General features: G+C 59.4%; 1 protein-coding gene across 1 annotated transcript; it reads right to left on the reverse strand.

The window, feature by feature from the left end:
- Positions 1–508: 508 nt before the first annotated feature.
- On the reverse strand, positions 509–10,190 carry P2RX1 (purinergic receptor P2X 1). The gene is made up of 13 exons (XM_026063713.1): positions 9,913–10,190; positions 8,378–8,525; positions 7,964–8,035; positions 7,399–7,468; positions 6,770–6,866; positions 5,796–5,876; positions 4,355–4,496; positions 3,298–3,428; positions 2,940–3,030; positions 2,376–2,441; positions 1,602–1,694; positions 1,028–1,075; positions 509–917 (listed from the first exon to the last, which is right to left on the reverse strand). The coding sequence occupies exons 1-12, from the start codon at positions 10,047–10,049 to the stop codon at positions 1,031–1,033; spliced, it is 1,173 nt and encodes a 390-aa protein (XP_025919498.1). The 5' UTR covers positions 10,050–10,190; the 3' UTR covers positions 509–917; positions 1,028–1,030.
- Between the last annotated feature and the right edge of the window lie 6 nt (positions 10,191–10,196).

Raw genomic sequence — 10,196 nt, forward strand, 5'->3', positions numbered from 1 at the left:
ACGCGTGGCCTCAAGTGAGTTTTCTGGCCGCGTATCCGAATCTCACCTGCGCTGGTGCACGGTGCATGCCTGGTTCCCTCCCGCGCCTGCATGCGGACACCTCTCGCAGGCTCTTCATTCCTGCTCCCCACCGGTCACTGCATTTCAACAGCGGGCAACGCAACCCCTATAGCTTCTTTACTGACCTTTCCAGGGCAGATGCAATCCAATTTCAAAGTGGCAGCAGCCAAATTTCCTCCAGAGGGTGCAAAACAAGAAGGGGAGGAAGGGAGGTCACTCCTGGAAGAGGCAGTGTGCAGAACAGTCGGAGGCGCGGGCAAGCCGGTGCCGAGCCGGAGCACTGTGTCCCAGAGCAGCGCACACAGCCGCCGGCACCGGCAGCAGCTACGCGTGCCTCGGGCTTCGCTCATGACATCCGACCGCGCGGCGCCTTTGCACGCGTGACCCCCTCCATGCCGAAGCGCCCGGCACGGCCCGCACCCGGGGCAAGCACCGCACCGCAAAGGGATGTAGTAGAAAAACTAAAAGTTTATTTTTTTTTTAATAAAATACACTCTTCCAAAATAACCATTTTTCTGCCGCGCTGGGGGACTGGGTGACACGGCCGCCCCGGGAGAAGAAGGTGCCACGCGGCCCTGCACGGTGGCTGCGGCAGGAGACGGGACGTCCGGACGGCGAGCGGCCGCGGGTGCCGTCCGCAGGTGCCTCCCTCGGCCGGGGCCGGCAGTCGGGCCGCTTCGGCCGGCGCTCTTTCCGCCTTTCCTCGATTTGGAGCCGCCTCCGGTGCCGCTGGAGGCCGCGATGCTCTCCCCGCTGGGGCTCCAGGCCGGCAGCCCCGGCGCTGCTGAAGGGGAATGACGGCCGCGGTTTGGGAGAGGAGGAGGACGAGGGTGCGGGTCCATCGGCTGGCGCGGACGCTGCCGAGAGAGAAAGGCTCAGCGTCGCCCGCGGCGTCCTGCCCGCCACCGCGACGTCCCCATCCCCGTCCCCGCGGCGGGCTACGTGGGGCGAGGGCAGCTCCGCTCACCTCTCACTGCGGGTTGTCCAGCTTCTTTTCCTTCTTTTGTGACTTCGACTAGGGGTTAAACGAGAGAAAAAAAAAAAAAAGTCGATTTTTTTTTACAGGCTTCCCCTTACTAACACTAGTGAAAAATGGCTGTGGAGGAGCCATTTGTCACCCACAGGGTATAAGCACGTTTTTGGATGAATCTGAGGGTCGCATCCATGCTCTGTAGGCAGCAAGGTCATGGGGATGGGCTCAAGAGAGGGACATTTTCCAGACTGCTAAAGCACTGGTCTACCTCTGCTTCCCGTAAAGCAGGGGAAGTTTTACCAGGTGTTGGACCACCAAGGGACTATAGGAGCTATTACGATTAATAACGGCTCATGCAGAAGGTCTGTATAATTTTGGAGAGGAGATTCATGGGTTCCAGCCTCTGACAATTCCAAGGGAGAACTAGCTCGGAGAAGGTGCCTGGTCGCTCCTCAACCTAAGCGTTATATTTGTTATGGCATCTTCACCCCGGCGCGCATCCGCGCTCACACAGAGGCAGGAGCCTCCAGCCCGCACGCAGGCAGGGGAGGGCTGAACTGCTACTTACAGGCTCCTGCTCCGCGTATTTGAATTTCTTCTGCTTGTAATAGTCCCGTCCTTGGAGGAAATGCAGCAGCAGCAGGTCGCAGAGGACAGAGGCCTTAAATCAAAGCAAGACAGAAACCAAAGCGTGGGTTGGGGCTGGTCTCCAGACCGCCTGGGCTGTCTCATGCCTTCCAGCCTCATCCAAAGGCCCCCGTTTGCCCCCCAGCTGGGGCCACATCTCCTTCAGACCCACGGCACAGCCGCTGCTTGAGAGCGTACAGCCCAAGCGTGCACGTAGGACCGAAGGGAAGCGTGCCGGATTCAATACCGGGTGATTTAGGTCAACGGAGATTAATCGCTGCCACTTTAGGTACATCCAGAGCACAGCACACTTCAGGTTCATGGCCTTCCATGGCCATAACCAAACTGGATCTTGACTTTGTCTGGCATGAAACACTGCCGCTCACCTCCAAAAACCATCCAAAGCACCCCAATACTGGCTCTACCTCGGAAACTATCGGGGATACCAAGACACGGCTCTCCCATGAAAGCCTTCCCATCGCTCAAGCAAGACGGCAGCTCACGCTAGCAGACTTCACATCAGCCTGCGGTCGGCGGACACCTGTTTCCCTGAGCTACGCAAGGCAAGAGAGCAGCTCCCTTCTTCCTTTGCAAGTCCCTCACAGCCTGAGCGGGAACCAGTATTTCACCGTACTCAGGGACACGTCCCACTGAGGTCACCTGCCAGGAGAATAATTTGAGCATCCTTATAGGGGCTGGAAATATCTGAACTTACCACTCCAAAAATACCAATTCCGGAGCCGATTGTGGTCATGGTCGGGATAATGTCAAATTTTCCTGCCTGAAAAAAAATCAGAGGAAAAGAGGTGCTATGTCAGAATCAGCCAAGGAAAAGAAAAGGCTGCAGTAGGTGCAGGTGGGAGCTCAGCTAAAGAGCAGCTCACACCACAGAATTCACCACTGCACAGAGATAAACTGGAGCGGGGTGAGAGCTGGTTTTGAGCTCGTTGCTCAAACAGGAGAAATAAGATAGGCTGGGTTTCGGGCTCACCCCAGCAGTTCCTCCCCACCCACCTTGAGCTGTTCTGGGGCAGAACCAGAGACCAAACCGCAGCTGTCAGTTGTGGCCCACAAGATGGAGCTTCCCTCTCCATCCTCCCCGGCGGCTGCTGAGGGCCACGAGGGCGCAGGCACCCGCGCAAGGTGCTCACCGGCACCGGTGCCCCCGGCCCTGCGAGAGGTGGGCGCCGCATTCCCGCGGTGGCGTCGCGGCTCACAGCCTGGCACCAGCGACCCGCGGGAAAGCCCGGAGGAGCGGCGGGCGCCCGGCCGCCCTCACCTTGCCGTTCACCAGGATGTCGAACCGGATCCCGAACACCTTGTACAGCGTCCTCTTGTCCGTCCCGTTCTCTTTGTAGTACTTGGCGTATCTGTCCGATTGGACGAGCAGCGTTACCGGCCGGCCGGGGCGTTCGATGGCCCCGCGGCATCGGGTGCTCGGCGAGCGGCGGAGCAGGACGGGACCCCAGCACCCACAGTCCCGGCCCCCTCCATGCCCTCCGAGGACCCTTGGCTGCAGGCATGTCACCCTCCCGCGCCTCCGTTTCCCTGCCGGCACGCCGGAGCCCTGTTTCCCACGGCGAGCGCTGCGGCATCCCGAAAGACGTCCCCTCCTGCCCAGAAAGATAATGCCTGACCTGAAGTTGAAGCCCGGCGAAACGTTGCTGTCGTCGTTGTAGAGGCCGTGGAACTGGTAGACGGGTTTGCAGTGCCGGACGGGCCAGTCGAGGTCGCAGTTCCAGTCTATGGTGATGCCCACGACGCCGCCCTGCAGCGGAGAGAGGCCGTTTCACCGGGGTGCCGCGATGCTCGCGCCGCTCGCCTGGACCGGGGCAGCGCGCGGCGAGAAGCTCGTCCGTCCACGTCCGCGGCCCTCGATGTACGGCTACATTCCCGCCCTCTTGCTCCTGGCTCAGCATCCCGCGTCCAGGCACGGCCCCGGGGAGCGGTGACCGCTGCAGCCCCGCCACGGTCCTCGCGGGACGGCCTTTCCCTCTTGCCCAAGAGATTCGCTCGCCCTGCCGCTCCACCCTGCCAGCTTTTTGCTGCGGGCAAAAGCGTGCCAAGAAAACGATGAGAAACAACCACCAAACCATTAGCCTCAAAGGGAAAGAAAGAAAGAGAAGGAGCAAGGCCCTTCCCCGCACGCAGCAGCCCCTCATGAGCTGCTCCGGGTACCAGCTACGCCCCGGAGGCTCTTCCTTTTGCATCTTTAACATACGCAACTCTCCGATTTAGCTTAATGCTTGACAAAGGCTGCGAGGCGCAGATATTCCTTGCATACAGCACTCAGAAGTGCTGGGCAGCTTCGGTTTTGAGCCTGGAGGGACGCTGGGGAGGTTGCGCTGCGTGATGACCGATATTTGACTTTTCAGCTGAGGTTTCAGAGCTCAGACAAACAGGATTTGGCCGTGCAGCTCTGCTCATTAGTTATACAAATCAAAACAAACCGAATCCTGGATTTACTGCCAGCAAGTCAAATCCTGTCAATCTTACAGGGGAATTTCCCAGAGAGGCTTAAATATTAGGCCGCGTCCAAGGAGCTTCATAATCTTTAAGAGCTAATTCAGACATTGCCACACAAATCCTTGAGAAAACAGCTCCCTCTCGTCTCAGCAGCTCGGGGGCGATTCCTCCGCTGGCCCTGCTGCCCCCTTCCATGTCAGCAAGAAACGTCAGTGGAAATTTAAATACCTTAACAGCCAGGAGGGTAAAATTTTGCCCCGATTCCTTCACTATGTACCCCAGGTCAAACACGGGGCATAAGGCGTCTGTGACTTTGTGGTACGTGCATTTCTTCAGGTACTGCTTGGTGACGCTCTCAACCAAGTTGCGCCTGTAAAGGAAAACAGAGTGAGAGAGAGTCTGAATCACAGACCAGCTAAATAATTTGGGTCAGAAGGGACCTCTGTAGGTCTCCAGTCCAGCCCGTGGCTCAAAGCAGGGTAACTTCACAGTTGGGCGAGATTGCTCAGGCCTTGTCCTCCTCTGACCCACACTTGGGACATCCCTCGGGTGGACAGCAGAGCCCCGCTCCGTGCTAGCCTGCATCCTTGGGGTGCGACAGCCTGCTCTTCCCTGGTTTCTCCTGCCCCACCAGCGGCTTGAAACCTCCCTGAACCTCCTCCTGCGGAGGAGACCTCGCTGCTGACTTTTCCCTCCCCCAAGTGCTCTCTACTTCTGCTTTCGGCTTGCTATTTTGGCTGCTGCCCATGTCTGTGCATCCTGACTTCTTGCAGCTCCCTCTTTCCTCCCCCGAGTCTGCAAGCCCTCCTGCGGCCTCTGTCGCCCTTCCCAGCTGCCTCACTAGTTCGCCTGTCAGCTCCTCCGTGGGATCTGCCAGGCACTGCTTCATACACAAATAGTTTTCATTTGGAACAGCTCATGGATAATGCATCTTAGAGCGTCAACACTTAGCAATTTTTTTTGCTATCTCGTCCAGAAAGGACGAAAAGGATAGTTTCCTGCCTGCCACTTCCCTCTGCCCTTTCGCCTAAAAATAGGCTTTCTGTGAAGCCTCCCTGACCCTGATGCAAGCCTTGTGCCTCGGTCAACCCCGTCCCGTCATTCACGCTCAGCAGTTAATTAGCAGCGGTGATCAAAGACAGGACGTTTCCCCGTGACCCTGGCGGGGGGGCACTCAGCCAGGCCCCCAGTGCAGCCCGGCCACCGAGTGCGGGAATTCGCAGCCCGCCTCCCCCAAGCGCGGGAATTCACAGCCCACCTCCCTTGCCGGCCCTCGCACACCAGGCCTGCTCTCTCCCACTGTTGCGTTGGGTTTTCTACTGTTATCTTGGGCGGGGGGGGGAGGGAGAAGAAAAATGGGAGACAAGCTATATTATCATGTACATCGTATGAGGTGACTCAAGGGAAGGTAATCCCCCAAATCCTCTTTCTTGTAACTGCAGCCACCAGCTAAGGTAGGATGGATTCGGGAGGGAGGGCACTGAGGGAGATGTCTCAGTTCCTATCATCAGCTGATTTGGTAACCAGTGCGGCAGTTAAACTGGTCCTGGGTTTGCTGATGAGGGACTGCATCTTCCACATGAAGTGTCCAATTACATGCGACATTTTCCTCCTAGAGCTACGGCTGGGGGAACTGAGCAGAAGCCATCCCTCCCAAATCTCCCCTTACCTGGACACCTTGAACCTGGGGAAGGTGATGCTGTTCTTGATGAACAAGGTGAACTTTTCTGCTTCCAACAGCAAGGCAGGGCTGAAAAACACAAGTGTTGACACATGTCCATCACTCGGCTCTCCAGCCTCTAGGCAAGGGCCCGTTCGGTGGAGATGCATCCAAACTGGGGAAGGCAGAACCCAGCAAAACTGGTGATCTCGTTCCTGCCCTTTCTAAGTAAAAGATCCCCAAGAGGCTTGGAAAAGGACAGAAGTGCCTGCTGGAGGACAGAGAGGGCGTTTGGTGGGGTTAAGAAACCCCAAATGCACAGTGAGGAGGCTTGAAGACTGCCAAAGGGCCCTGGGTGCTTTCCTGTGTGTCGGCAGGACCTTTCCTGGGCTCCCTTGCAGACCCAACGCTGTCCCTGCAGCCTCATGGCAAGAAGTCAGGCAGAAATAGGATGTTTCTTCTACCAGGAGCTTCTTCACAATGGGCCAAGGAGGTCAGATTTAGAGAACAACTCACGGGCAGAGGAAGACACACAGGCAAATTAATGAACAGAGCCCAGAACTGGTACTGGACTGCATGGATCATCCCAAATGGAAATACCCAGAGAGCTTCCTCTGCTCTGACAGAGACCTGAAGGCCTCTCTGAACTGTATCCACAGACCTGGGAAGGGAGAACTGCCGGTGCCCAAGCTCAGCTGGGCCTGGGAGATGTGAGCAGGTTGCTGCTTTAGGCAGCGTGACCATAACAGACCACCAAACTCCAGTGCAGGAGGAGCAGGGACACCTGCGTTACGTCCGCCCAGAGCTTTTGTAACAGGCAATGTCAGGATGCTTGAACATTTTGTCTGCCCAGCCTTGGCGGGATGACTTTGCTGCAAGGGCAGAGAGCCTGGCTTTGCTCTGCCCTACGCTATGTGCTGCTGGTGCCATCTCGTGAGCATGGGACTGGGCTGGAAAACAGGGGGCACAACATAATTTCTTACTCAGGAACGTGATAGTCTACTTCAACAGGGCACCAGCCAAAGATCTCGCAGGTCTTCACGGAGCTGTTGAAATGCACACACTTGCCAGTCATGAGGCCTGCAGAGAAGAGAGACAGCTGCTCATACCCCCTGGATACTGGAAAATCCCAGTGCAATACTGTTTGCCTTCTAATAGACCAAGTCTGGGATTTATGGGATCTGGCTGGAGTATTAGCCCTACCACAGACTCCCAAGGTACAAAGTACCTGGTGGTTTGGCGCCCTTTTATAAAAAGGGTAGTTAATTCTGGCCTCTCAGTTTGGGGCAGGAGCTTCTCTTGCACCATCATTGCACAGGGGAGCAACTGGGCATTTTTCTTGCTAAAATACATCTCAGAAAATGTCTCGCCGTTAGAAAGATACCGGTTTTGTGGAAATGTTTTAGTCTGGATTAAACTTTTGTTGGGAAGGCATTTTTCAGCTCAGGTATCTTTGGGAAGGGAAAAGCAAGGCCAGCCCAGGTGGGACCCACAGCCAGGGTGCCGGGTGGACCCCATCAGCTACCAACCCAAGGCCTCCAAGAGCAGCGGGCGGCCGGCACCCGAGCCGTGGGGACCCTGTGCCCTGCCGAGACACCGGCTGGCCACCTACCTTGTCCCTGGCGGCTGTACTTCCCCCGGCTGCAGTCGCTGTCCTGCTCGCAGAGCCCGGCGTCCGGCAGCTGTCGGGGCGAGCAAGCAGGCACGGCTCAGCATCGGCCCAGGGTTCGGGTGGGCTCTCCCTCCCGCCCCACGACGCGGGCGAAAGCTCGCCATGGGCATCCTGGGGAAAACGCTGCTCGGCTGCAGCCAGAGCCTTGTCCGTACGTGGCCTCCCGGGCAAAGGAGGCCACATGAACTAAGGAAGAGGTGGGAATTTTTTTTTAAGCCCCGGGCAGGTGCTTTTTTTCAGACTGAACGTGGCCTTGAGCCTGCTCTGCTCGATCGCCTCCAGAAGGGAGGAAAACGAAAGTGGATTCTGGCCATTTTCAGCAGAACAGACGCCGCCACGTTGCGCCTGCAAGCCAATAACAGCAGCAAGGGGCCCAGCTCAGACCCTCCCTGAGCTTCTCGATGCGAGGAAAAGCAGTAAAGCCAACTTCTTCCTCAACGCCACCGCCACAACTCGACCCTAAGCATAAGAAGCTGAGGCCTTGGATGGACGTAACAGCATTTACCTCAGGGCACGTTCCTTGCTTCTGTCCGGGGGTGATAATGAAGTTGGTCATCACCACAAAAGAGCTGTCGCCCTGTAGAGACAAACCCACCAAGCTGAGACCTGGCACTGGGTTCTCCTCTCTCGCCCTCCTCCGGATGCGACTCTGAAACCTGCTGCCATGTGGCCCCGGGGAGCTGCTGTGCCACCAAGCAGCAGGAGATGCGTTGCCACTAGTCCAGAAGGCGACAAGGGTCTCCTCTCAAGGTGCCCATCACCGTGGTGTTTCATGGCACCGAGAGTGGGCAGAAGTTGACCGTGGATGCGACCCACTTGCAGCTGCGGGGACGCCTCACTGGCACAACCGCTGGCCACGGGCGCGGGGGAACACGGCAGCCGGGGGACAGCCCGGCCACCGCCTGTCCTGCCTCCCTACCTGCGGCGGGAAGACGTAGTCGACCACGTCCCAGATGTGGGGGCCCAGGCGGCTCTCGTTGGTCAGCGTCAGCCCCTTGAGCTTCACCGACACCGAGCTGACGATGCTGTCCTGCGACTGGTAGCCCTTCTCGTAGAGGAACACCCACCTAAGGCAAACGGGGGCGGCGGGTGAGCGCGGGGCGCCGGATGGGCGCAGCGGGGGACCACGGGGATGGTGCCGCCGGCCGCGCGGGATGTCCGGCCCGTGCGTGCGGTCATTAGCTTCTGGCACCAATTAAGCTCGAGCATAAACAGCCCGTGGGGAATTAACTCCGCCGCAGGGAGGCTGTAAACACGGGCGAGCGACTGGCGGCGGCGGCGGCAGCGAGCGGTGCTGGGCGGTCCCCGCGCTAAAAAAGGAGCCGTCTGGGTTTCGTCCCCGCGGGGCACAAGGGCGCCGGGGAGGAAGGGGACGGGAACCCCGGGAACCCTGGACACGGTGGCAGAGGAGCAGGTGGGGACCTCGGGGACGTCGTCGCCTGCCCGGCCGCCTGCCCCGGGGGCCCCTCGATGGAGATCTCCGCGCCGCCTCCTCCTCCTCCAGCACCCAGGAGCAGAAATCCGGGCACGGCCACGGAATTTGGGCTCAGCAACCCCCCAGCCCCTCCGCCAAGGCAGGGCTACGCTGGGCCGTACTGGGTGTACTGGGCGCCTTTCCTGCAGCCCTCGGAGCCAAAGGGCGGCTCCGCGGGCGAGAGTTTGCCTAAATTTGCCTTGGCGCACCCTGCTCGTGTGCGAAAGCGCCGAGGCCGACGGCCAGCCCGCAGAGCGTGCGGAGCACTGCCCGGCCAGCGGCGACGCAGCCCTTATCTCAGGATACACGCGAGCGGGCACGGGAAGGAGGCGATCCTGATAGGAGAGGCTGCGTCTCGCCGGAGCACGGCAGCCCCCGCGTCCCCCCTCCCCCCGGACGGCCGCGCTGCCCAGCGCCCCCGGAGCACCACGTAATTGCAAATTACATAATTGCAAAAAGCGTAATTGCAAATAAATAAATATCTGCCGGCCAAACACGCTGCCAAAGGCGAGAGAGGAATCTGGAGCATCCCGGCTTGCTGCAGATGGGAAGACGCGAGGGGGTTGCCGGGGGCCGACTCGAGCAGCCTGGCAGGGCGGTGGCACGGCGGCAGTGGCTTGGTGCCGACGTCCTCCCCCGACGCCCCCCCAACCCCTTGCCCTTGGCCGTGGCCGCCGGGCAGCCCCGCGGGGGCTCGCAAATCACCGCGCTGCCCCCGGCCGCCTCTTCCTTCGGAGAGATGGAAACAAAAACAGCAGCGGATTCTCAGGCTGCCGTCCAGCGGCTCGGGTACGGCTTGGACGGGGCCCAGCACGGGCCGGGCAGGGCGGTCTTGCCCCCCCCCCAGAGCAGGACACAGCCACCGCGGTGCCCACCCGCCACCGGGACCCCCGTCAGCTCCGGCGCTTTTTAACCCGAAAGGTGGCAAAGCATTAATCAGGGAAAGCCGCCCGGTGCCGGCGGCGGACGGCGAGCCTCACCCGATGATGTACACCAGGACGACGAGCTGGATGAGCCGGAAGGTCAGCCCCACCTTCTTGTTCCTCACCAGCACCATGCGGGGGGTGTCGTACTCGAAGAGGAAGGAGGACACTTTCTCCATGCACTTCTGCCCCATGGCTGCGGCGGGGCGCGGGAGCCTCCCGCCGCTCCGCGCCTGCCCGGCCGGCGGGGAGGGCTGCACCCGCCGTCGCTCGCCCGACCCCGCCGCTCGCAGAGAGGAGGGGGGGAAAAACAAAAAACAAAAAAAAGGCAAAAAAAAAAA

Source organism: Apteryx rowi, unplaced genomic scaffold (assembly GCF_003343035.1).
Source record: "Apteryx rowi isolate R43461 unplaced genomic scaffold, aptRow1 scaffold_20, whole genome shotgun sequence".
NCBI lineage: Eukaryota > Metazoa > Chordata > Aves > Apterygiformes > Apterygidae > Apteryx > Apteryx rowi.

What these genes read in the sequence shown, in the direction of transcription:
- P2RX1 (XM_026063713.1), bottom strand. Translation starts at nt 10,049, where the DNA reads ATGGGGCAGAAGTGCATGGAGAAAGTGTCCTCCTTCCTCTTCGAGTAC. An exon ending in ACATCCTGGTGAACGGCAAG is followed by an intron (nt 2,442 to 2,939) that starts GTGAGGGCGGCC and finishes ATTTTTTTTCAG; the next exon opens with GCAGGAAAATTTGACATTAT. An exon ending in GAATTGGTATTTTTGGAGTG is followed by an intron (nt 1,695 to 2,375) that starts GTAAGTTCAGAT and finishes CTTTGATTTAAG; the next exon opens with GCCTCTGTCCTCTGCGACCT.